General features: G+C 51.9%; 1 protein-coding gene across 1 annotated transcript in view; it reads left to right on the forward strand.

The window, feature by feature from the left end:
- Positions 1 to 26,878, forward strand: part of LOC123750428 (G1/S-specific cyclin-D2) — a 112,075-nt gene extending 85,197 nt beyond the window's left edge. The window contains exons 5-6 of the mRNA XM_069322734.1: positions 23,045 to 23,262; positions 26,307 to 26,878. Of these exons, the coding sequence (XP_069178835.1) occupies positions 23,045 to 23,262; positions 26,307 to 26,420 (332 nt within the window). The 3' untranslated portion in view covers positions 26,421 to 26,878. The remainder of the gene's footprint in view (positions 1 to 23,044; positions 23,263 to 26,306) is intronic.
- The last annotated feature ends 231 nt before the right edge of the window (positions 26,879 to 27,109 follow it).

Raw genomic sequence — 27,109 nt, forward strand, 5'->3', positions numbered from 1 at the left:
ACTGTCATCCCCCCCTCTTCCATCTGTGGGGGGTGTCTGCTCCCCCACTGTCCCCCCCCCCCTCTTCCATCTGTGGGGGGGGGTCTCCATCTCACCGTTATGCCCTGTCTAACTTTCTTTTACTTTTTATTTCTTTCTCTTTATTTCTCTTTTTTACTCTCTCTCTCTCCTTTCTCTCACTCGTAGTGTTAGGCTTACCATGAGCTATGGGAATCTTGAGGTTATCTTGAGGTTATCTTGAGATGATTTCGGGGTTTTAGTGTCCCCGCGGCCCGGTCCTCGACCAGGCCTCCACCCCCAGGAAGCAGCCCGTGACAGCTGACTAACACCCAGGTACCTATTTTACTGCTAGGTAACAGGGGCACAGGGTGAAAGAAACTCTGCCCATTGTTTCTCGCCGGCGCCTGGGATCGAACCCAGGATCACAGGATCATAAGACCAGCGTGCTGTCCGCTCGGCCGACCGGCTCCCATTAAGGGAAGGGAAAGCTCTCAGCCAGCTAACAGGAGTCAGCAGTCGTCTGCTCCTGTACCCTCCTGTGTGTAAAACTAGTAGGGTAAGGCTTACCATGAGCTATGGGAAGGGAAAGCTCTCAGCCAGCTAACAGGAGTCAGCAGTCGTCTGCTCCTGTACCCACCTGTGTGTAAAACTAGTAGGGTAAGGCTTACCATGAGCTATGGGAAGGGAAAGCTCTCAGCCAGCTAACAGGAGTCAGCAGTCGTCTGCTCCTGTACCCTCCTGTGTGTAAAACTAGTAGGGTAAGGCTTACCATGAGCTATGGGAAGGGAAAGCTCTCAGCCAGCTAACAGGAGTCAGCAGTCGTCTGCAGGCCTCATTTTTATTACGCAACCAGGAAGCAGCCCGTAGCAGCTAGCTGTCTTAACTCCCAGGTCCCTATTTACAGCTAGGTGAACAGGTGCATCACGGTGAAAGAAACTCTGCCCAATTGTGTTTCCGCCTCCACCGGGGATCGAACCACCCGGAACCTCTCGACTACGAATCCCGAACTCTGCTCACTCAGCTGCCAGGCCCCTGAGGGGACACGTGAGGGGAAGTCTGCAACAGTGGCCGTTGTGTCCCCTCAGACCCTGAGTTGCATTGTAAATGACCTGGAGCCGTCGGTTGGGCTCGCTCCTCTCCCTCTTGGTGGTGGGGCTTGGCACTCTTCTGCCCCGTGAAGATCATCTGGGCGTCATTGCCTTGACTAAACTTCAGCCCCCGGGGGGGGGTGACAGTTGCGTGCACACACACACACGCACGTTTGAACATGTTTGCACGCATGCGAGCGCATGTTGAGTGGCGTTCATACGCATGTATGAATGCGTAGGATTTCACTATGCACGAATGAGAAGCACGCACGCACGCAGGTTCCTCCTCCATGCACGCACGCACACGCACGCACACGCACACAGGCGGAGAGTGTGTGGTGAACGCTGGCCAGGTTCCAGTCTGCCTGCCACCATCTCCATCTTCATCCAGGTGCAGTTCCTGTCCTTCACCTCCCCCCCCCCCCACCTGCCCCCCACCTGCACCCCCACCTGCACCCCCACCTGCACCCCCACCCACACCCCCACCCCCGCCTGCACCCCACCCCCTCCAGTCCCCACAGGTTCATTGACACATTAACTCCTCATCCCTCCCCACCTTTAAAGCTCCCAGACCACCTCCCCCACTCCCCCACCTACACTCCCCCACTCCCCCACCTACACTCCCCCACCTACACTCTCCCACCTACACTCTCCCACCTACACTCTCCCACCTACACTCTCCCCCACCTACACTCTCCCACCTACACTCCCCCACCTACACTCTCCCACCTACACTCCCCCACCTACACTCCCCCACCTACACTCTCCCACCTACACTCCCCACCTACACTCCCCACCTACACTCCCCCACCTACACTCCCCCACCTACACTCCCCCACCTACACTCTCCCCACCTACACTCCCCCACCTACACTCCCCACCTGCAGTGCCCTATGTGGGGTATTCCTTCTAAGGAACGGCCCTACCTATCATGCTGTCATGGGACCCAAGAGTTAGTTGTCCTCCTCCAAGCACCCTAGTCATGGGGAGTACAACTTGGTCCATCAGGCTGTTGCTTGAAGCCACCCGCAGGCCCCCACACATATCCACCACAGCCTGGTTGGTCCAGGACTTCCTACGGGAACTGGCTGGGAGTTCTGCTGCACTCTACACCAGGGTAACTACACCTGCAGCATCTCTGAGTAGTTTAAAGTTGGTTTAAACTTTTGTGGTAAACTGAGCCTCTGAATGATTCCTTGTTGACGTATTTTGGCGCGCTGGGGTTTGTTGACGTATTTTGGCGCGCTGGGGTTTGTTGACGTATTTTGGCGCGCTGGGGTTTGTTGACGTATTTTGGCGCGCTGGGGTTTGTTGACGTATTTTGGCGCGCTGGGGTTTGTTGACGTATTTTGGCGCGCTGGGGTTTGTTGACGTATTTTGGCGCGATGGGGTTTGTTGACGTATTTTGGCGCGCTGGGGTTTGTTGATATATTTTGGCGCGCTGGGGTTTGTTGACGTATTTTGGCGCGCTGGGGTTTGTTGACGTATTTTGGCGCGCTGGGGTTTGTTGACGTATTTTGGCGCGCTGAGGGTGAATTAGGGAGGGATAGAGAGAGACGTTAAGTGCAAAGCCGGGCGGATGTGCGTGCACGCCTTTCCCCCCTCCCTGTGGCTAGATTGGAGGCGGATCTTGCTTGCTTGTGTGGACAGGTTGGCGGGGGGGGGGGGGGGGGGGGTGAGTGCCTGAGAGAGCAAGGGGGAGCATAAGACCTGAGGAGCCAGTGTTGTGCAGCCGCTCATCATGCACAACCTGTTGGCTCTTCTCCCTCCCTCCCTCCCTCACTCCCTCACTCCCCTGACCTATCACCAGCCTTTAAGCTGTTGCCTGAACTTATTAGACGCCTCTCATTTGCTCGCGTACTCAAGGACTAGTCAGGCTCGAGTGTTGGGACCGAGAGCTAAAGCTTACGTGTGTTCAGCTAGGTGAGTACACACACACACCGCCTCTGGACTATGGAGTCGGGGTCACGGAGCTGAGTATCAGCCCCCCAGCAAGCACTGTTAGGAGAGTGTAATTATGTGTGTACAACAGTTTACAAAACTCACGACCTGTCACGAGTTTGCTTGTAGTTTACCTGTGGCGGGTTTCACTAGTTTTCCATCAGTCTGGGCCAGGGTTAACGACCACATACGAAACCTGTGCATCTTTCAACAAGCATGGCGACGTTGTGTACACATATTAAACAGGTTATGAGCCCCGAAGGACCACGAGGTTGTTTATATAAATAACAACCTTGGCTTGTGGAGTTTACAACCTCGTAAACTGTATAATAGACAATTAGAATTAGGAACTATACACTATATAGTCTGACAAAATATAGTCAAACTCCTAGGCCTTGTATAGCACATATACGTACTATATTAAGCCCTCGGATAGCATGCATTACGCCTAGGGGAGCCGGTCGGCCGAGCGGACAGCACGCTGGACTTGTGATCCTGTGGTCCTCGGTTCGATCCCAGGCGCCGGCGAGAAACAATGGGCAGAGTTTCTTTCACCCTATGCCCCTGTTACCTAGCAGTAAAATAGGTACCTGGGTGTTAGTCAGCTGTCACGGGCAGCTTCCTGGGGGTGGAGGCCTGGTCGAGGACCGGGCCGCGGGGACACTAAAGCCCCGAAATCATCTCAAGATAACCTCAAGATAGGGGGGTTTGGTTGGGTTTTATTAGCCACATAAATGCATTTGGTTTGTACCAAATTCTTGCTTCGAATTGTCCGTTAGGTCAATATATGTACGGATAGTTCATATGGTTAGTATAAGTAGTATCGAGACAGGAGGATGGTCAGCACCTTGTGTTGCAATCTTCCGTTTTGCTATCCTCCGTGTTGCTATCCTTCGTGTTGCTATCTTCCGTGTTGCTATCCTCCGTGTTGCTATCTTCCGTGTTGCTATCCTCCGTGTTGCTATCCTCCGTGTTGCTATCCTCCGTGTTGCTATCCTCCGTGTTGCTATCCTTCGTGTTGCTATCTTCCGTGTTGCTATCCTCCGTGTTGCTATCCTCCGTGTTGCTATACTCCGTGTTCCTATCCTCCGTGTTGCTATCCTCCGTGTTGCTATCCTCCGTGCTGCTATCCTTCGTGTTGCTATCTTCCGTGTTGCTATCCTTCGTGTTGCTATCTTCCGTGTTGCTATCCTCCGTGTTCCTATCCTCCGTGTTGCTATCCTCCGTGTTGCTATCCTCCGTGCTGCTATCCTTCGTGTTGCTATCTTCCGTGTTGCTATCCTTCGTGTTGCTATCTTCCGTGTTGCTATCCTCCGTGTTGCTATCCTCCGTGTTGCTATCCTCCGTGTTGCTATCCTTCGTGTTGCTATCTTCCGTGTTGCTATCCTTCGTGTTGCTATCTTCCGTGTTGCTATCCTCCGTGTTGCTATCCTCCGTGTTGCTATCCTCCGTGTTGCTATCCTCCGTGCTGCTATCCTTCGTGTTGCTATCTTCCGTGTTGCTATCCTCCGTGTTGCTATCCTCCGTGTTGCTATCCTCCGTGTTGCTATCCTCCGTGTTGCTATCCTCCGTGTTGCTATCCTCCGTGTTGCTATCCTCCGTGCTGCTATCCTCCGTGTTGCTATCCTCTGTGTTGCTATCCTCCGTGTTGCTATCCTCCGTGTTGCTATCCTCCGTGTTGCTATCCTCCGTGCTGCTATACTCCGTGCTGCTATCCTCCGTGTTGCTATCCTCCGTGTTGCTATCCTCCGTGTTGCTATCCTCCGTGTTGCTATCCTCCGTGTTGCTATCCTCCGTGCTGCTATCCTCCGTGTTGCTATCCTCTGTGTTGCTATCCTCCGTGTTGCTATCCTCCGTGTTGCTATCCTCCGTGTTGCTATCCTCCGTGCTGCTATCCTCCGTGCTGCTATCCTCCGTGTTGCTATCCTCCGTGTTGCTATCCTCCGTGTTGCTATCCTCCGTGCTGCTATCCTCCGTGTTGCTATCCTCCGTGTTGTTATCGTCCGTGTTGCTATCCTCCGTGCTGCTATCCTCCGTGTTGTTATCCTCCGTGTTGCTATCCTCCGTGCTGCTATCCTCCGTGTTGCTATCCTCCGTGCTGCTATCCTCCGTGTTGTTATCCTCCGTGCTGCTATCCTCCGCTATGATAACCCTACACGTCAGGGAGATCGTCAGCTATGATGCTATCACGTTCTTACCCGCCGGAAGGATAGCAGTACTGGTGAGTGGTGGTACTGGTGTGTGGTGGTACTGGTGTGTGGTGGTACTGGTGTGTGGTGGTACTGGTGTGTGGTGGTACTGGTGTGTGGTGGTACTGGTGTGTGGTGGTACTGGTGTGTGGTGGTACTGGTGTGTGGTGGTACTGGTGTGTGGTGGTACTGGTGTGGTGGTACTGGTGTGGTGGTACTGGTGTGTGATGGTACTGGTGTGTGGTGGTACTGGTGTGTGGTGGTACTGGTGTGGTGGTACTGGTGTGGTGGTACTGGTGTGGTGGTACTGGTGTGGTGGTACTGGTGTGTGGTGGTACTGGTGTGTGGTGGTACTGGTGTGGTGGTACTGGTGTGGTGGTACTGGTGTGTGGTGGTACTGGTGTGTGGTGGTACTGGTGTGTGGTGGTACTGGTGTGGTGGTACTGGTGTGTGGTGGTACTGGTGTGGTGGTAGCACCAGTACCACCCTTACCTTATGGTCGACGACCCAGGGGCCCCAGGGGGGGGGGTAAGGGGGACTTGGGTAAGCCAGAGGGCAAGCCCTACCCTTGCCCCTCATATCCTGCCTTAATGCCCTCTTATCCCCCCCCCTCCCCGTCAAGTACCATATATACTTATTGGCGTAGCGCTTTCACCTTTAAATTTTCTGATTAATCTATTTATCTATCCCTTTCATTGGTCAGATTCAGTCTATCGCTGATAGACGATTTACGCGATTCAATTCAACGTATTCTGCGGCTAGCACTGGGAAGGGGTCAGGATAAGGATTTGGGATGGGACGGAGGGAAGGAATGGTGCCCACCCACTTGGACAGTCGGGGATTGAACGCCGACCTGCATGAAGCGAGACCGTCGCTCTACCGTCCAGCCCAAGTGGTTGGGCTGTACTGAATTGGAACATCTAGAAATTAGGAACCGAGTGCATAGTTGGGTGTTGGACCTATCGCAGTGTGTGGGGGTGGGTATGGGGGCATGCGTACGTGGGCGTGCTGGACCTATCGCAGTGTGTGGGGGTGGGTATGGGGGCATGCGTACGTGGGCGTGCTGGACCTATCGCAGCGTGTGGGGGTGGGTATGGGGGCATGCGTACGTGGGCGTGCTGCCCCTATCGCAGTGTGTGGGGGTGGGTATGGGGGCATGCGTACGTGGGCGTGCTGCACCTATCGCAGTGTGTGGGGGTGGGTATGGGGGCATGCGTACGTGGGCGTGCTGGACCAGCATATGGGCGGCGTCGGGTGACAGCAAGCCAGTATAAGGGCGTCTTGTCATCAGCCGACCTCATGCGGGCGGCCGAGGCGCGGCTTTTGTCAATCTATACATTTTGGGCCGCGTCGTAGGGGCTATTGTCTTCTCTCTCAGCCAGGACCCCCCTCAGGGGGGTGTGGGGGTCTTAGCCCCCGTCCTCAATGCTATTGTAAACAGCTAAGGTTATATGCTAGTGATTGACGGGGGGTTGTCATAGCCGCCTGCACTATTGCCCGTAAAGGTGTCTTTGGATCAATTGATCCATCGCCTTGATCATTTGGCCCGTGGTGGATATGTGGACCTGCGGGCCGCTCCAAGCAACAGTCTGGTGGACCGACTTATCACAGGGGTAAGCCTAGCCCCCAGCCGGGAGCTAGGACTCTGAGAACCTACCCCAGGAGCTTCCAGGACCTCTCAAGGGAAGGGGAAGGTGGTGTAGGGTAGACAGCCAGGGTGCTGGTAGCTGGTAGGTATCTATAGGTAGCTACCTATCGGCCACCAGCTGGTAGCGGCTGGTGTCTCCTACCAATGCTGGTAGGAGACACCAGCACATTGGGTGGGTTTAAATCACGCGCCAGATTGTGTGGACCAAAACAATGAATGAGACTGGAGCCAGCGACACACAACACCTCCAACCACACTCCAATGACAGCAGTGTGGTGTCCGGCTGCTTGCCTGGCTGGCTGGCTGGCTGGCTGGCTGGCTGGCTGGCTGGCTGCCTGCCTGCCTGGCTGCCTGCCTGCCTGGCTGGCTGGCTGGCTGGCTGGCTGGCTGGCTGGCTGGCTGAATGGCTGGCCGGCTGGCTGGCTGGCTGGCTGGCTGGCTGGCTGGCTGGCTGGCTGGCTGGCTGGCTGGCTGGCTGGCTGGCTGGCTGCCTGGCTGGCCGGCTGCCTGGCTGGCTGGCTGGCTGCCTGGCTGGCTGGCTGCCTGGCTGCCTGGCTGCCTGGCTGGCTGGCTGCCTGGCTGGCTGCCTGGCTGGCTGGCTGGCTGCCTGGCTGGCTGCCTGGCTGGCTGGCTGGCTGGCTGGCTGGCTGCCTGGCTGGCTGGCTGGCTGGCTGGCTGGCTGGCTGGCTGCCTGGCTGGCTGGCTGCCTGGCTGGCTGGCTGTCGGCCTGGAAGGTCCTATTGTTCCAGGGAACCACCATCTTCACACTCTTCTTCTCCAGCAAATTATTCCTCTTTCTACACACATTCATCTACTATAGTTTGTATAACGTAGGGCAAAGGACAGCGTCTGGGATGCTCTCGGACGTAGGTTCGAATCCTCGTCACGGCCCTTGTGGATTTGTTTATAGGGCAAAGGAATTATGAGAACACGCTAAAGCATGGTGATTATATAGCACTTGGAAGGGCTTATGAGGACAAGGAGCTGGGGTATGAGGACAAGGAGCTGGGATATGAGGACAAGGAGATGGGGTATGAGGACAAGGAGCTGGGATATAAGGACAAGGAGCTGGGGTATGAGGACAAGGAGCTGGGATATGAGGACAAGGAGCTGGGATATGAGGACAAGGAGCTGGGATATGAGGACAAGGAGCTGGGGTATGAGGACAAGGAGCTGGGATATGAGGACAAGGAGCTGGGATATGAGGACAAGGAGCTGGGATATGAGGACAAGGAGCTGGGGTATGAGGACAAGGAGCTGGGATATGAGGACAAGGAGCTGGGGTATGAGGACAAGGAGCTGGGATATGAGGACAAGGAGCTGGGGTATGAGGACAAGGAGCTGGGATATGAGGACAAGGAGCTGGGATGTAACACCGCTCTATTGTAACACCGCCACTAAAATGCACCACTATAATGGAACACTACTTATCCTGAGTAACACTTCCTCATCGGTTGCACTTGATAACACTGTTATGAGCTGACACATGATGGTTACACCGGAACCAAAGGTACACTGCCAATAAGGAAATGATAACACAAGGATTAAATACGCTGCCACCATCTGCCTTTGACCATTGAAACTATATCAAGCAACGAGGCAAGAAACATTGCTTGACTTGGAGAGTACTTTCTATGACTGTCATTAATTTTGAAAACGGTTGTCAGCCACTATATCCAAAAGGCTAAGAGGATTCAACAATTGACACAGACGGGAAATTTAACGAGTTTATTGAGACCAAAAATTATGTCAATCACTACTTATAAATGCTACACGAACACTGGCAAAAAGTTAAGAAATTTGGACATGGAACAAAAACTCAGAGATCACACACATTACCTTAAGACCTCTGTCTCTCCCGGGCTGAGATGTTCTTCACAGACCCGTTCTCGATCCCGGTGTATCGCACTCTGCCCCCTATGTTCCTACAGGCCCTCTATATACAACCCCCACAGGGGGGAGGGGGAGATCTGCTGTTGCTACCCACCAAAAGTGTACAAACACTCAAGAAATATTTCAATAAGCTTGTTTGACATTCACCATACACTCTTCAAGAGAGGAGTTATTAATTACGTGTGTGACTGACCTCTGACCTGGCCAAAAGGGGGAGATCCAGGGATGTTTACACATAAGAATCTGGAGTCTAATTTCCTTGCATGAAATATTACATACTTGAAACTATGCTGACTAAGACTAACCCAGGAATTTTTAATCAATATACAAGATAAACCGGAGGTCATCTGGGCTGACCTCTTGGAGAAGGCTTCCCTGGGTGTTACAGCTCCCTTGTGTCAGCTCATAACAGTGTTATCAAGTGCAACCGATGAGGAAGTGTTACTCAGGATAAGTAGTGTTCCATTATAGTGGTGCATTTTAGTGGCGGTGTTACAATAGAGCGGTGTTACAGGGATATGAGGACAAGGAGCTGGGATATGAGGACAAGGAGCTGGGGTATGAGGACAAGGAGCTGGGATATGAGGACAAGGAGCTGGGGTATGAGGACAAGGAGCTGGGATATGAGGACAAGGAGCTGGGATATGAGGACAAGGAGCTGGGATATGAGGACAAGGAGCTGGGATATGAGGACAAGGAGCTGGGGTATGAGGACAAGGAGCTGGGGTATGAGGACAAGGAGCTGGGGTATGAGGACAAGGAGCTGGGATATGAGGACAAGGAGCTGGGATACGAGGACAAGGAGCTGGGATATGAGGACAAGGAGCTGGGATATGAGGACAAGGAGCTGGGATACGAGGACAAGGAGCTGGGATACGAGGACAAGGAGCTGGGATATGAGGACAAGGAGCTGGGATATGAGGACAAGGAGCTGGGATATGAGGACAAGGAGCTGGGGTATGAGGACAAGGAGCTGGGATATGAGGACAAGGAGCTGGGATATGAGGACAAGGAGCTGGGATATGAGGACAAGGAGCTGGGATATGAGGACAAGGAGCTGGGATATGAGGACAAGGAGCTGGGATACGAGGACAAGGAGCTGGGATACGAGGACAAGGAGCTGGGATACGAGGACAAGGAGCTGGGGTATGAGGACAAGGAGCTGGGATATGAGGACAAGGAGCTGGGATATGAGGACAAGGAGCTGGGATACGAGGACAAGGAGCTGGGATACGAGGACAAGGAGCTGGGATATGAGGACAAGGAGCTGGGATATGAGGATATGACTGAAGGAACGATACCCAACCACTTGGACAATCAGGGATCGAACCCCGCCGCCGTAAGACACAAAGCTGCCGTAGATGCACCCAGCGGTCAAACTGCCCATGGGGTCACAGCAATAAAATGGTTTATTGAACCAATAAAAATCATAGAACTGACAGGGGTATGTGAGCTTGGTAAATACTCTCACGGCTGTCTTGGCTGAGGTGCTAGACTCTCTCACGCCTCTGGGATCTATCTTGAGGTTATCTTGAGGTTATCTTGAGATGATTTCGGGGCTTTTTAGTGTCCCCGCGGCCCGGTCCTCGACCAGGGCCTCCACCCCCAGGAAGCAGCCCGTGACAGCTGACTAACCTATTTTGTACCAATTACCTATTTTGGTACCAAATAGGTACCTATTTTGCTGCTAGGTAACAGGGGCATAGGGTGAAAGAAACTCTGCCCAATGTTTCTCGCCGGCGCCTGGGATCGAACCCAGGACCACAGGATCACAAGTGCAGCGTGCTGTCCGCTCGGCCGAAGGGCTCCCCGGGATTAGTTTAGTCTCTAGATAGGAGCTCCTTTCTGGCGCTGCATAATCCATAATTGGTCTCACGATGATTATATATAGTTTTGGTTGATTTCTTTTCTGATTTCTGACGGCAATCCATATGTTTGGGAAATCTGAATTTTCAAGTGATGCTGGACAGGAAGTCACACTTCTAGCCTTGAGAGTTTCCTTCTATAGTGCTACGTGGCCTCAGAGCTCAGTCCCCTCCTGTTTGACTCTTCATGTTCAGGCGCCATTATTGAACGCTAATCTCCCCCAGTAAACTTAGCAAGCCATCAGTCATTTTTTATGTTGACCAGACCACACACTAGAAGTTGAAGGGACGACGATGACGTTTCGGTCCGTCCTGGACCATTCTCTAAGTCGACTGTGGTCCAGGACGGACCGAAACGTCGTCGTCCCTTCACCTTCTAGTGTGTGGTCTGGTCAACATACTTCAGCCACGTTATTGTGACTCATCGCCTGCATAGCTTAGGACAAGGACTTAGGACTATTTCTACCCCCTCGATCGTTCCTGCGATGCCTCTGTCCACCCGGTGTTCACCGTCGCGTTGGTGGTGAGAGAGGAAGCTCACTGGCAGAGTGGGAAGAGTGTCTCACTGCGTGGGGAGCGGCAGGCAGGGAGGCAGGGAGGCAGGCAGGGGAGCCCGCTGCAGTACTCAACTTCCTCTAAGAGATAATAGGCTGGTGGAGGCAGGAAGGCACGCCAGATAACGCTGGACGGCACCACATGGGAAGCCAACCACGCCCCACACACAACCTTAACCAACAACCACTAACAAGGTCAGGTTAGGTTAGGTCAGGTCAGGTCAGGTTAGGTCAGGTCAGGTTAGGTCAGGTCAGGTCAGGTCAGGTCAGGTTAGGTTAGGTCAGGTCAGGTTAGGTTAGGTTAGGTTAGGTCAGGTTAGGTTAGGTCAGGTTAGGTCAGGTCAGGTCAGGTTAGGTCAGGTTAGGTTAGGTCAGGTCAGGTTAGGTTAGGTCAGGTCAGGTTAGGTCAGGTCAGGTTAGGTTAGGTCAGGTTAGGTTAGGTCAGGTCAGGTCAGGTTAGGTCAGGTTAGGTTAGGTTAGGTCAGGTTAGGTTAGGTTAGGTCAGGTCAGGTCAGGTCAGGTTAGGTTAGGTCAGGTTAGGTTAGGTTAGGTTAGGTCAGGTTAGGTCAGGTTAGGTTAGGTTAGGTTAGGTTAGGTCAGGTTAGGTCAGGTCAGGTTAGGTCAGGTTAGGTCAGGTTAGGTTAGGTTAGGTTAGGTCAGGTTAGGTCAGGTTAGGTTAGGTTAGGTCAGGTTAGGTTAGGTTAGGTTAGGTTAGGTTAGGTCAGGTCAGGTCAGGTCAGGTTAGGTCAGGTTAGGTCAGGTTAGGTTAGGTTAGGTTAGGTTAGGTCAGGTTAGGTCAGGTTAGGTTAGGTCAGGTTAGGTTAGGTTAGGTCAGGTCAGGTTAGGTCAGGTTAGGTCAGGTTAGGTCAGGTTAGGTTAGGTCAGGTTAGGTTAGGTTAGGTCAGGTCAGGTTAGGTCAGGTTAGGTCAGGTCAGGTTAGGTTAGGTTAGGTTAGGTCAGGTTAGGTCAGGTCAGGTCAGGTTAGGTTAGGTCAGGTTAGGTTAGGTCAGGTCAGGTCAGGTCAGGTCAGGTTAGGTTAGGTTAGGTTAGGTTAGGTCAGGTCAGGTTAGGTTAGGTCAGGTTAGGTTAGGTTAGGTTAGGTTAGGTCAGGTTAGGTTAGGTTAGGTCAGGTTAGGTTAGGTTAGGTTAGGTCAGGTTAGGTTAGGTCAGGTTAGGTTAGGTCAGGTTAGGTCAGGTTAGGTTAGGTTAGGTTAGGTTAGGTCAGGTCAGGTCAGGTTAGGTTAGGTCAGGTTAGGTTAGGTCAGGTTAGGTCAGGTTAGGTTAGGTTAGGTTAGGTTAGGTTAGGTTAGGTCAGGTTAGGTTAGGTCAGGTTAGGTCAGGTTAGTTTAGGTCAGGTTAGGTTAGGTCAGGTTAGGTCAGGTTAGGTTAGGTTAGGTTAGGTCAGGTTAGGTTAGGTCAGGTTAGGTTAGGTCAGGTGTTGTGGTCACCTCGATCTGCTGAAACTAAGCATCTTTCAAGTCATACAGCATGACCAAGTGGACTGCAAGTCAAATTCTGACTTAAGTACACTCTTAGTAAGTCAAAATCTGACTTACGTAGACTCTTAGTAAGTCAAAATCTGACTTACGTAGACTCTTAGTAAGTCAAAATCTGACTTACGTAGACTCTTAGTAAGTCAAATGTTGACTTGAACGCTGCGATGGGGCTGTCGAACTGGGCTTACACTCTCACTTCCTGGGAACACCAACGGCGATAATATCGGCATCTAGCTCCTTCGACACAATAGATGAGTCGATCCACGACTGATGCTTTCACTGGAACTCTGGCAAGAGATTACCGGGAAAATCTGGGATGCCACAGATAAACAAGAAGCATCAAGTAATGTAGAAATAGATGCAAAGATGGTGATAATTTAGGATAATTCAGGAGTCAACCGGAGGCAGAGATCGCAGCATCACGGTGGTGGGGGGGGGGGGGAGGGGGGGGATGCTGCAACTTATAAACAGGGTCCAAGAGTAATGTTGTTGTTGCTGTTAAAGATTTGCTACCTGGACCTTCCAAGTAGCACGGGCTATGGCGATCCCGTAACTAAGAGTAATTATTCTACGTCACCGCTACTCTTTTAAACAGACCTAGCTTGCCGTATCCTATCCTAACTTTACTTATGCAGTATACAAACTTTACTAACTTTAGCCCTCTGGTATATCCACCTTCTGGTATATCCCCGACTGTGATATATCCTCACTGGTATATCCTTACAATGAAGATGTTTTGTCATATAAACAGCAGGAAAACTGAGACAAAATGTGATTGGTTCTAAACTAAGTTTTAACTTAAGGCTCTTCCTGTCATTTCTCTCAGCGTGTCTGGAGGCACGCGCTGGTAATTAGTGGCGCGGGCAATATGGCGGTGTAATTTGGTGATTAAGAAGAGCTGTAATTGCCCGCCTGCTGGCGAACGGTGGTACTGACTTCGCCCGCCACGAGGGCCGTGCCCGCCCGCGCCTCGTGGGTCACTCGAAGTACATTCTTCTTAGTTTGATCGAACTGCTAACTCTGTTTCTAGGTTGGTTATCTGCTGGCGAGACTGTGCACAGCGGCGTCTAACAGCCTGGTTGACCAGAACACCAACCTAGAGAGATGGCCAGAGACCTGGCCGAGGGGTATTTGATCTTCTGAACCACCTCAGAGTATGTACGTGTTCCTGGTGTCTTGGCCAAGTGGGCCAAGTGGACGAGGGACTCTACAGGCGTGTCAAGCTTGGCCTCGGGCCGGGCTTGGAGAGTAAAGAACTCTTGGAACCCCATCCAGGTACACTCCAGGTACCATTGGGGGGAACAGAGACCAGGAAACACTAGCACAAACTCCAGCTAATACCCCAATATACCTTGACGAAAGGTATGATTACACCCAGGGTGGAGATCTGGAAGTATTACTGGAAAAGGGGCGGAGGAAGCTGGAAGCCAGGTGTTGAAAGGGACAGACAGATGGCTGGTCTGTACGACTGCCGTCTCTCCCGTCCCACATAACCCACATGGAAGTCTATTTTCTAGGTTTTGAAGATGGGCTTAATAATAGGTTTTCGGTTTAAATCCGGAAAACCGTTAATTCGGTTAAAACCGAAGGCAATGCTATATACTATATTTGGTTGTCATCGTGCAGTTGACGTGGTTGCTTTGCCAGAGTTGCAAGGAAGTCAATCTTTGCAACTCTGTTCCCTGCATCCTAGGGAGCCGGTCGGCCGAGCGGATAGCACGCTGGACTTGTGATCCTGTGGTCCTGGGTTCGATCCCAGGCGCCGGCGAGAAACAATGGGCAGAGTTTCTTTCACCCTATGCCCCTGTTACCTAGCAGTAAAATAGGTACCTGGGTGTTAGTCAGCTGTCACGGGCTGCTTCCTGGGGGTGGAGGCCTGGTCGAGGACCGGGCCGCGGGGACACTAAAAAGCCCCGAAATCATCTCAAGATAGCCCTAGAGCTAAGGAATCTCCACTGAGCCCTAGTCCAGGGGCCCTCTTCAGCGAGAAAGGGAACGTGTGGAACTTCAAGAAAGGACTCACGGCAGATTTTGGCGGGAGTTTTGGGCGGGAAGAATGGCGCCAAGCGCTTGTGGGAAGCCCTGGCGGCGGCGGCTACAGGGTGTGGTTCAACAGGCCAGATATACCTCCCTAGCCCTCTCAACCTAGCCACAAATCCTCATAGCCTAATTACCTGGTGTACTAATACAGCCTAATTACCTGGTATAATAACAAGCTGGTGTATGCAGCTCAAAACACACTGCCTTCATTCTCGAAATTGCTAATGTTTATTGAATTTTATCGCGTTAATAGTAATTTTTATCTACGTTTGCCTTTAAAAACAAGTTTTCTTTAATTTATAACATTCGGCGAAAGAGAAAATGTTGACGTTCACATTAAACATGAAAGGAGAATGGTAGTGTGTGGTAGATGTACATGAAAGGAGAATGGTAGTGTGTGGTAGATGTACATGAAAGGAGAATGGTAGTGTGTAGTAGATGTACATGAAAGGAGAATGGTAGTGTGTGGTAGATGTACATGAAAGGAGAATGGTAGTGTGTGGTAGATGTACATGAAAGGAGAATGGTAGTGTGTGGTAGATGTTAAGCAACCATCCGTGAGAATGTCTCTGTGAACCCTCTTTCATAACCTCACTTCCTCTCCTCTAAGATACGCTTAATTATTAATAGATTTCTCGTACTTAAAGACGAAAATAACTGACTTAGTCTGACTGGTTAGATCGCTCTCTATTCTGGTAGGATGAGGAGTCTCTGAGGTCATCATGGGTCATATTCACCAGTTTAGACGGCATGTATTTGCGGGGGATGAGCTACGGCTCTTGGGTCCCACCTCTCAACATGTAAGCGACTGATGAGGTGGGGATTTCGATAAGAGCGGCCTGGTATTCTCCGGATATGATCAAGGTCAATTGTAGGTCAGTTTTTCAGATGTGTGAAGCCAATAGGGTGAAAAGTGTTTGCCTGTTGTTGCTTCCTGGGATCAGCGTCCCCGCGGCCCGGTCTTTGACCTGACCTGATTCGTGTCCCCAACAAGAGAGGGGTCCACCAAGAGTGTCCCCATCCCAGACGATGGTCCCTGTAAGAGTTACAACCATGAGTGCCCACGTGAGGTAACTCCCAGAGGCTTAACCCAGCCAAGAGTTACCGTCTAGAGGCCACCACCTCCCTAAGGTACTCCAGACACACTCCTGTAGTTCCCGGGGCCGCCCCGAGGGACATGGCCGCCCCGAGGGACATGGCCGCCCCGAGGGACATGGCCGCCCCGAGGGACATGGCCGCCCCGAGGGACATGGCCGCCATTGAGTGAAAAGAAACAAGCGATTGTTTGTGTTGTGGTGGTTGGCCTGTTGGCCTCAGCTGAGGCTGGCCACGCCGGCGGGGGTTGAGAGGCGAGAACAAATGACTTATAAATTGATGCTGGTGTTGTATTTTTGTAATTGAATTGAATTTTCGGGTAGAAAGGTTTCGTCTTTCTGGCATAGACGTTTCGACTCCAACGGTGGACGTTAATGAGCTGTATTGTTATTTGCCAGTAGGCCTACTGTTGTGGCTTCAAAATCTACCCCCATACCCCTCCCCCCCCCCTCCTTATCCCCCATACCCCCACCCTTTCATTATTTAAGTCATAAACTCCACTATTAATTTAACGTCCCCCGCCCCCTCTCGTTTTCTTTACCATCCGCCATTTTCTCTAAGCCATTCACACGAGCCTCACACGGCCATAGCTCAATATTTCACTTACATGTACTTGTCGAGGCGAGTGTTAGCTCCCAGGCTTCACCTTTACAACCTCTGCAATGTAATAACTTATAATTTCTAAAGTTTATTATCGTTGGAGTTGTGTATTGCAAGAGCTCTCGGCGCCTCTTGCAACATGTCGTTATCACCGTGGGCGGATGGACCTTCTGTGGCGCCACGCTGATAATAACAACGTTATCAGTAATGATTCTCATTGAAGAGGGAGGTGGACGAAGGACTCATTGTTACTTACCGTTGCTTGCCCTCTGGAGCACCGCTGGAACACCGCTGGAGCACCGCTGGAGCACCGCTGGAGGACCGCTGGAACACCGCTGAAGAAGCTACTTCTGTCGACTCTTCAATGACTCTCCCTCCTGGTTGACTGTGAAGTAGTCTCCAGGTGGGTTCGACTTCCCTTGGACATAATGAGTAGAGGGCAGGTCTTTGGAGAGGTAAGAGGGCTGCCCTCAAGGGGTACAAAGAAGGGCAGGTGAAAAAGCACTTCCCAGGGCGGGTTGCAGAGGGCTGCCCATTCTCTCCCTCGGACCCCTTTGACGTAATCATAAATCCTGTCCCCAAAAGATAAGGGCTATGACACCCTGTTGAACCTCGCTAAAATAGATCATATAGCCTGCCTTTTACCACTTTCTAACCCCTAGTCCTTCTGAATTATTTTAATTCTTCTTTGTTTATAATTCGTATTGTTTGCGGTGACGAGGTTCCCTTTGTTCCTAGGGGCAGGTGTCCCCTGTTCTCCTTAGGGGCAGGGGTCCCCTGTTCTCCTTAGGGGCAGGGGTCCCCTGTTCTCCCTAGGGGCAGGGGTCCCCTGTTCTCCCTAGGGGCAGGGGTCCCCTGTTCTCCCTAGGGGCAGGGGTCCCCTGTTCTCCCTAGGGGCAGGGACCCCTGTGTCTCTAGGGGCAGGGGTCCCCTGTTCTCCCTAGGGGCAGGGGTCCCCTGTGTCTCTAGGGGCAGGGACCCCTGTGTCTCTAGGGGCAGGGGTCCCCTGTTCTCCCTAGGGGCAGGGGTCCCCTGTTCTCCCTAGGGGCAGGGACCCCTGTGTCTCTAGGGGCAGGGGTCCCCTGTTCTCCCTAGGGGCAGGGGTCCCCTGTTCTCCCTAGGGGCAGGGACCCCTGTGTCTCTAGGGGCAGGGGTCCCCTGTGTCTCTAGGGGCAGGGACCCCTGTGTCTCTAGGGGCAGGGGTCCCCTGTTCTCCCTAGGGGCAGGGGTCCCCTGTGTCTCCTTAGGGGCAGGGGTCCCCTGTGTCTCTAGGGGCAGGGACCCCTGTGTCTCTAGGGGCAGGAGTCCCCTGTTCTCCCTAGGGGCAGGGGTCCCCTGTTCTCCCTAGGGGCAGGGACCCCTGTGTCTCTAGGGGCAGGGGTCCCCTGTTCTCCCTAGGGGCAGGGACCCCTGTGTCTCTAGGGGCAGGGGTCCCCTGTTCTCCCTAGGGGCAGGGGTCCCCTGTTCTCCCTAGGGGCAGGGACCTCTGTGTTCCTAGGGGCAAGGGTCCCCTGTTCTCCTTAGGGGCAGGGGTCCCTTGTTCTCCCTAGGGGCAGGTGTCCCCTGTTCTCCCTAGGGGCAGGTGTCCCCTGTTCTCCTTAGGGGCAGGGGTCCCCTGTTCTCCTTAGGGGCAGGGGTCCCCTGTTCTCCTTAGGGGCAGGGACCCCTGTGTCTCTAGGGGCAGGGGTCCCCTGTTCTCCTTAGGGGCAGGGGTCCCCTGTTCTCCTTAGGGGCAGGGGTCCCCTGTTCTCCTTAGGGGCAGGGGTCCCCTGTTCTCCTTAGGGGCAGGGACCCCTGTGTCTCTAGGGACAGGGGTCCCCTGTTCTCCTTAGGGGCAGGGGTCCCCTGTTCTCCTTAGGGGCAGGGGTCCCTGTGTCTCTAGGGGCAGGGGTCCCCTGTTCTCCTTAGGGGCAGGGGTCCCCTGTTCTCCCTAGGGGCAGGGGTCCCCTGTTCTCCCTAGGGGCAGGGACCCCTGTGTCTCTAGGGGCAGGGGACCCCTGTTCCCCTTAGGGGCAAGGGACCCTTGTTCTCCCTAGGGGCAGGGGTCCCCTGTTCTCCTTAGGGGCAGGGGTCCCTGTGTCTCTAGGGGCAGGGGTCCCCTGTTCTCCTTAGGGGCAGGGGTCCCCTGTTCTCCCTAGGGGCAGGGGTCCCCTGTTCTCCCTAGGGGCAGGGACCCCTGTGTCTCTAGGGGCAGGGGACCCCTGTTCCCCTTAGGGGCAAGGGACCCCTGTTCTCCCAAGGGGTCCTAGCAACTTGTACTCTCAACTAATAGGTCGTGTTTTGCACGTTGTGGTGACAAACGTTACAAATATAACCTACTATGACAAGTTACGGCTCACAGACATCCCCCGTTTTCTTCGCATCGGACTCTATAGCGGGTTGCTTGGGTTAGGTTAGTAGGTTGGATTTTTGACGGAGTGGCGAGTGAAGAACGGACTAGATAACAAGCACCAGCAGAGAACATATACGGCACGCATAGACGAGATAAAACACCTAAATTATTGGGATCGTCTCAAAGCTCTCCAAATGTACTCTCTAGAAAGGAGACGAGAGAGATACCAAATAATATACACATGGAAAATACTGGAGGGTCAGGTCCCAAATCTACACAGTAAAATAACAACGTACTGGAGTGAACGATATGGAAGAAAATGCAAGATTGAACCTGTGAAGAGCAGAGGTGCCATAGGCACAATCAGAGAGCACTGTATAAACATCAGGGGTCCGCTGTTGTTCAACGTCCTCCCAGCGAGCATAAGAAATATTGCCGGAACAACCGTGGACATCTTCAAGAGAAAACTGGACGGTTTTCTAAGAGAAGTTCCGGATCAGCCGGGCGGTGGTGGGTACGTGGCCCTGCGGGCCGCTCCAAGCAACAGCCTGGTGGACCAAACTCTCACAAGTCGAGCCTGGCCTCGGGCCGGGCTTGGGGAGTAGAAGAACTCCCAGAACCCCATCAACCAGGTATCAACCAGGTATCTGGTACACTCCACAATGTAACACCGCCCTATTGTAACACCACCCTAAAATGTACCACTATACTGGAACACCACTATAATGGAACACTAAACTATCCTGAGTAACTCCTCCCCATTGGTTGCACTTGGTAACACTGTTATGGGCTGACATATGATGGTTACACCGGGACTACAAAGTACACTGCCAACAAGGAGATGCTAACACAGGATTAAATACGCTGCCACCATCTGCCTTTGACCATTGAAACTATATCAAGCAACGAGGCAAGAAACATTGCTTGACTAGGAGAGTACTTTCTATGACTGTCATTAATTATGAAAATGGTTGTCAGCCACTATATCCAAAAGGCTAAGAGGATTCAACAATTGACACAGACGGGAAATTTCACGTAAGTTTATTGAGACCAAAATTATGTCAATCACCAATTATAAATCCTACCCTAACACTGGCAAAAAGTTAAGAAATTTGGACATGGAACAAAAACTCAGAGATCACACACATTACCTTAAGCTATCTGTCTCTCCCTGGCTGAGATGTTCTTCACAGCCCCGCTCTCGATCCCGGTGTACCGCACTCTGCCTCTCCTATGTTCCTACAGGCCCTCTATATACAACCCCCCACAGGGGGGAGGGGGAGATCTGCTGTTGCTACCCACCAAAAGTGTACAAACACTCAAGAAATATTTCAAAAAGCTTGTTTGACATTCACCATACACTCTTCAAGAGAGGAGTTATTAATTACCTGTGTGACTGACCTCTGACCTGGCCAAAAGGGGGAGATCCAAGGATGTTTACACATAAGAATCTGGAGTCTAATTCCCTTGCATGAAATATTACATACTTGAAACTATGCTGACTAAGACTAACCCAGGAATTTTTAATCAATATACAAGATAAACCGGAGGTCATCTGGGCTGACCTCTTGGAGAAGGCTTCCCTGGGTGTGAACTCTAAGGGGGGGGGAGGTCCTGGGTGTTACAGCTCCCTTTCCCTATTGTAACACCACCCTAAAATGTACCACTATAATGGAACACCACTATAATGGAACACTAAACTATCCTGAGTAACTCCTCCCCATTGGTTGCACTTGGTAACACTGTTATGGGCTGACATATGATGGTTACACCGGGACTACAAAGTACACTGCCAACAAGGAGATGCTAACACAGGATTAAATACGCTGCCACCATCTGCCTTTGACCATTGAAACTATATCAAGCAACGAGGCAAGAAACATTGCTTGACTAGGAGAGTACTTTCTATGACTGTCATTAATCATGAAAATGGTTGTCAGCCACTATATCCAAAAGGCTAAGAGGATTCAACAATTGACACAGACGGGAAATTTCACGTAAGTTTATTGAGACCAAAATTATGTCAATCACCAATTATAAATCCTACCCTAACACTGGCAAAAAGTTAAGAAATTTGGACATGGAACAAAAACTCAGAGATCACACACATTACCTTAAGCTATCTGTCTCTCCCTGGCTGAGATGTTCTTCACAGCCCCGCTCTCGATCCCGGTGTACCGCACTCTGCCTCTCCTATGTTCCTACAGGCCCTCTATATACAACCCCCCACAGGGGGGAGGGGGAGATCTGCTGTTGCTACCCACCAAAAGTGTACAAACACTCAAGAAATATTTCAAAAAGCTTGTTTGACATTCACCATACACTCTTCAAGAGAGGAGTTATTAATTACCTGTGTGACTGACCTCTGACCTGGCCAAAAGGGGGAGATCCAAGGATGTTTACACATAAGAATCTGGAGTCTAATTCCCTTGCATGAAATATTACATACTTGAAACTATGCTGACTAAGACTAACCCAGGAATTTTTAATCAATATACAAGATAAACCGGAGGTCATCTGGGCTGACCTCTTGGAGAAGGCTTCCCTGGGTGTGAACTCTAAGGGGGGGGGAGGTCCTGGGTGTTACAACAACCCGAGGTTGTTAGTGTTATAAACAACCTCGTATAGTGCTTCGGGGCCCATAACCTGTTTAATACGTGTAAATAAAGCCGCCATGACTGAGGAAAGATGTACAGGTTTCGTAACGTTGTGTAAATGCTTGATGAATGTTAGTCCATGGTCCACTTCATATTCCTTGATGTCAGATGTAGTTAGTACGAGTTTGTTCAGAGTATTGTGGTACGAGATGAAGCATCATGCTATGGAATGGTACCTGCTATATTAAGAATATAATCATTTTGGTGCCATGGGGGGGTTTGTATGGTGCCATGGGGGTGCGTATGGTGCCATGGGGGGTGCGTATGGTGCCATGGGGGGTTTGTATGGTGCCATGGGGGTGCGTATGGTGCCATGGGGGGTTTGTATGGTGCCATGGGGTGCGTATGGTGCCATGGGGGTGCGTATGGTGCCATGGGGGTGCGTATGGTGCCATGGGGGTGCGTATGGTGCCATGGGGTGCGTATGGTGCCACTAGACACCATGGTGTCATATGGTAATCTACAGTGCCATGATGTAGTGTCAGAAGTGTATGGTGTATGCCATCTGGGTACTGTATAACATATCAGCATACTGTATTAACTGCATACTGCATACTGTATTATTGACTGTATTAAAGTTAAACAAAGTGAGGCTGTGATTTGTACCTAGATGGGGTTCTGGGAGTTCTTTTACTCTCCCAAAGGGGTTCTGGGAGTTCTTTTACTCTCCCAAAGGGGTTCTGGGAGTTCTTTTACTCTCCCAAAGGGGTTCTGGGAGTTATTTTACTCTCCCAAAGGGGTTCTGGGAGTTATTTTACTCTCCCAAAGGGGTTCTGGGAGTTCTTTTACTCTCCCAAGGGGTTCTGGGAGCTCTTTTACTCTCCCAAAGGGGTTCTGGGAGTTCTTTTACTCTCCAAATGGGTTCTGGGAGTTATTTTACTCTCCCAAAGGGGTTCTGGGAGTTATTTTACTCTCCCAAAGGGGTTCTGGGAGTTCTTTTACTCTCCCAAAGGGGTTCTGGGAGTTCTTTTACTCTCCCAAAGGGGTTCTGGGAGTTATTTTACTCCCCCAAAGGGGTTCTGGGAGCTCTTTTACTCTCCCAAAGGGGTTCTGGGAGTTCTTTTACTCTCCCAAAGGGGTTCTGGGAGTTCTTTTACTCTCCCAAAGGGGTTCTGGGAGTTATTTTACTTCCCCAAAGGGGCTCTGGGAGTTATTTTACTCTCCCAAAGGGGTTCTGGGAGTTCTTTTACTCTCCAAATGGGTTCTGGGAGTTCTTTTACTCTCCAAATGGGTTCTGGGAGTTATTTTACTCCCCAAAGGGGTTCTGGGAGTTATTTTACTCTCCCAAAGGGGTTCTGGGAGTTATTTTACTCTCCCAAAGGGGTTCTGGGAGCTCTTTTACTCTCCAAATGGGTTCTGGGAGTTATTTTACTCCCCAAAGGGGTTCTGGGAGTTATTTTACTCTCCCAAAGGGGTTCTGGGAGTTCTTTTACTCTCCCAAGGGGTTCTGGGAGTTATTTTACTCCCCAAAGGGGTTTTGGGAGTTATTTTACTCTCCCAAGGGGTTCTGGGAGTTCTTTTACTCCCCAAGCCGAGCCTGGGGGACCAAGGCTTGTCTTGAAGGAGATATTATTGACCAGCCGCAGATTGCGGTCATGTGTACAGTGATGGATCAATATTAAAGCAACGGCTATCTTCCTCCACAGACGTGCGGTTCACCTCTAACCCGCCATCCATGGTTGCGGCAGCAGCGGTGGCGTCCGCTATCCAGGGCATCTTGCCCAGACACCACAGCGAGGAGATGGCGGCAGCGGCGGCGGCGGCGGCACCTATAACTGTAGCGCCTCGAGGCGGTCTTACAGCGGCACAGCTGTATATGCAAGAACTCTATCACAGACTGCACGCTATCACCCAGATCGACACTGTGAGTACCCTTCCTCCCTTGTGTGTGTGTGTGTCTGTGGCGCGGGGTTTTGAACAGGGGTGGTCTGTGTACACACTGTTGGCTGTGACCCCTGTTCCTTCTGTTGGCTGTAACCCCTGTTCCTCCTATTGGTTGTAACCCCTGTTCCTCCTGTTGGCTGTAACCCCTGTTCCTTCTGTTGGCTGTAACCCCTGTTCCTTCTGTTGGCTGTAACCCCTGTTCCTCATGTTGGCTGTAACCCCTGTTCCTTCTGTTGGCTGTAACCCCTGTTCCTTCTGTTGGCTGTAACCTATTCCCTTCGTGTGAGAGGTCTGGGAGCGTGTGTGTGTGAGAGAGGGTTGGGAGCATCTGTGTGAGAGGGCAGGGGGAGGGGGGGAGCGTGCATGTGTGAGAGAGAGGGGAGGAGGGTGGGGGCGGCGTGTAGTGTGGGTGGGCGTAGGGGTCAAGGTTCAGGTCAAGTGGGGGATGTGAGTCAGGGAGGGAGGGAGGGAGGGAGGGTTTAAGGGCGGGGTGGGTACTCCGAGACCCACGATTCATTCATCGCTACACCCACCCCTAGCCTCCTTGTGATCAATGTACACTATACAAATCAAAACAAAACAATGTAGACTGAGATAAGTCTCAATTCAAGACAATGGAAGTGGCCTTGGTCGGTTGGGAAGCGTTACTACGTAGCTGCGAGAGTTTACTCTTTGAGTGAAGTAGAGACGAGGCACTCTGTTGCCTCCCACCATACAGCGGCGCCCTGGTGTGTATACGCCGGGGCGGGTATGTTTACTGAGGCACATGTTGGTGTGTCGGGTTCCACACAAAGGTGCTAAAACACTTCTCTTGTAGTGGGACACATGTGATCCCGTCTCTGGTGGTGGCCCCGCACCGCCCCAGTCATTGTAACCCGCCTCTACCCAAGGCTCGACCCGCAACCCGTCCTCCTAATACAGCCAAGCATTTTGACGTATACTTAAGGCCAAAAATCGTCGTACTAGAAAATGGAAGCGGCTCGCGAAATTGACATGACGTCCCGTTTTCTGTTGTGAGTCTTCTGGTAGGTTAGGATAAGGGTAGTTTAGTACGACTGTTTCTTGACGTTGGGGAAACGTTAGGAGGACGGGCTGTACCCGACCCTAGAGAGTATCTTGCCTTTTTACCTTCGTAGCGACTTATTCACTCTTAAGAGCCTTTACATGACACAAAGACAAAAGGACATCCGTAGGCGCTGGGAACGCCAGTGAGTCCAAGAATTTTAAGAAGATACTCGACAAGTGGAATGGCCTGAAAGAAGTTGTGGAAGCCACTTCCATTCACAACTTTAGGGCCAAATTCAACACGAGAATAGGTGCAAGAGACGGAGCCAGGCCAGACGGGGCATAGAGGTGTAGAGGTGTACCGCAAGCACCGTGGTAGCTGGCTACCCCTGCCCTCTGACCCTTGTTGCTAGCTTGTTCGGCCGGTAATCTGGAGCAATACTGTGTACAAACAAACTCCTGATAAGGTGTGACGGGTGGCCGGACGAAGAGGTATTGGGGGAGCTGGTCTTTCTCCTGCTACTGCTGCTCCTGTTACTTATGTTCCTGCTACTGCCATCCCCATTGCTACTGTTGCAGCTCCTCCACTCTTAGCCCGTGTTCCTAACCTTCCACATATTCATATCCTGATTTTCTTGTTTCTATCAAAGGAACTTTCATGTTGATGTAGCCACTTGTGGTGTCGGTGTGTGGTGCTGGCCCCACAGTGGGTGCTTGTATGAGGGTGGGGGGAGGTTAAGGCCCTCACCTCCTCCTAGATAAGCAGTCAGTCCGGGGATATTATACCCTCTGGCACTCACCTTGTTAATCCGCTGTGCATTACGTGTCCCCTGTGAGTGGCACCCTTGGCCGCCTCTGGCTCTCCTTGTCTGCCGGGCTTCAGACAAGGACGCGGGGGTCTCCCTGTGGGCGTGGGGGTCTCCCTGTGGGCGTGGGGGTCTCCCTGTGGGCGTGGGGGCTCCCTGTGGGCGTGGGGGTCTCCCTGTGGGCGTGGGGGTCTCCCTGTGGGCGTGGGGGTCTCCCTGTGGGCGTGGGGGTCTCCCTGTGGGCGTGGGGGTCTCCCTGTGGGCGTGGGCATACACAGTGTAAGTGAACGTTAGTGTTTGGTTCCAAGTTGGCACAGTCTATGGTCCACTCCGTGCTCTCTTACCCCCCTTCCCATTACCCCCCCCCCCCCTCCCTCTCGGGGGTGTCTTGCATGTCCCGGAAATAAACAAAGCAACCCATTTCCCCTCCCTGGGTAATGGGAAGGATGGGGGTGGTGTGTCCGGGGGGGGGATGGAAGGATGGGATAGTGTGTCCGTGGGGGGGGGGGGGGGGGAGTGGTGGGCGACCCTGGGTATGTATGAGAGAGCTGGAGGCGAGGAGGGTGAGGAGTGACGTAGGAGTGCCAGGAGAGCCAGGAGGCATTAATGACCATGGTGCCTTCTGCTGCCCACCACCGGAAGTGACACGAGTCTACCGTTACCCTCCCCCCTCCCCTCCCTCTCCCCTTTCCCTTTGTCAGTCCTAGACCATTGGGTATACCTTCCCCTCACCCTGCCACCCAGGCCCCTCACCCTGCCACCCAGGCCCCTCACCCTGCCACCCTCACCCTGCCACCCAGGCCCCTCACCCTGCCACCCTCACCCTGCCACCCAGGCCCCTCACCCTGCCACCCACAATGGACAAGGACGTGTAGGCCAGACATTACTTGCGACAGTAAAAAATACCATATTAATCACATGCAAATGATATAAACTGCTACAAAATCCATAATTACACAGCAATACAAAATTATTATTATTATTATTATTATTATTATTATTATTATTATTATTATTATTATTATTATTATTATAAAATAAGTGCATTAAATACAAAAAATGTGCACTGAATTCTTTGTTCAGTATAGCATATACAATTTGTCGTGACCATTGTAGTTCATTTAAACACATGCATATATCATTGTCTCATTAGCAGCATGTATAGAATGTATAATGTATGATCAAGTTTCTAATATAAACTTTTGCTTTGCAGGATTGCCTAAAAGAGTGCCACCGTCAGATCGAGATCTGGACGCAGAACAACGGGGAGTCCCCCTCAGCATCCACGTCCACCACCCCAACAGATATGAGGGAAGTTATGTTCTGACAGATGTACCGACCAGCAAACCTCCCTGTTAACCCTCGCCGCATTCCTGCACCCCACGTTGGGGGCAGTGACTCCCTACTGGAGTCTTCTGGGGTCACCCCCAACACTGCCACATCCTGCAGTCGGTGACAAGGGGTTTGTGAAGCCCTCTTGGTACTGACACCACCGGCATCGTTGTTGCTGCCTGCCGGTGTTGGCGTGGGGCCCGCCGCCCCCTACCCATCCCTCAAGGGACGGTTGCCCCCACCACGCCTATCGTGTGCACAAGCTAGTCGGGTCGCTAATTTATATCGGATATAAATTGACATTAGCTACTGCTATTGCTACTGCTGTTATGGGCATGTATTTGTCCAACGTGAGCTCCTGTCCCTCTGCATGGACGGCCCGCGGACGCTTCCAACCTACTGCTGCCACCACAGTATAAGCTTCATGCTTCCTCATGCTCCATCTTTTTTTTATGAGGGTCTGATTGGTTTAAACAGCTGAGGTTCATCAGTAGTTTAAACCTTCCTCTCAGATCCCTTGGACATTGAATGTGACATCCAGTAGCTAGCATCAAGCAACTGGTTTGTCTTTCCAGGAGTCCGGCAGAAAAAAGAAAGCAATTTTGGTCAGCAAGTGTCGGGTATGTTTAGAGACTACCTGTCTCCTAACTGGAACATGGCAAGTTCGCGGGCTTCCTGCAGATG

This window comes from Procambarus clarkii, chromosome 11 (assembly GCF_040958095.1).
Source record: "Procambarus clarkii isolate CNS0578487 chromosome 11, FALCON_Pclarkii_2.0, whole genome shotgun sequence".
NCBI classification, from domain to species: Eukaryota; Metazoa; Arthropoda; class Malacostraca; order Decapoda; family Cambaridae; genus Procambarus; species Procambarus clarkii.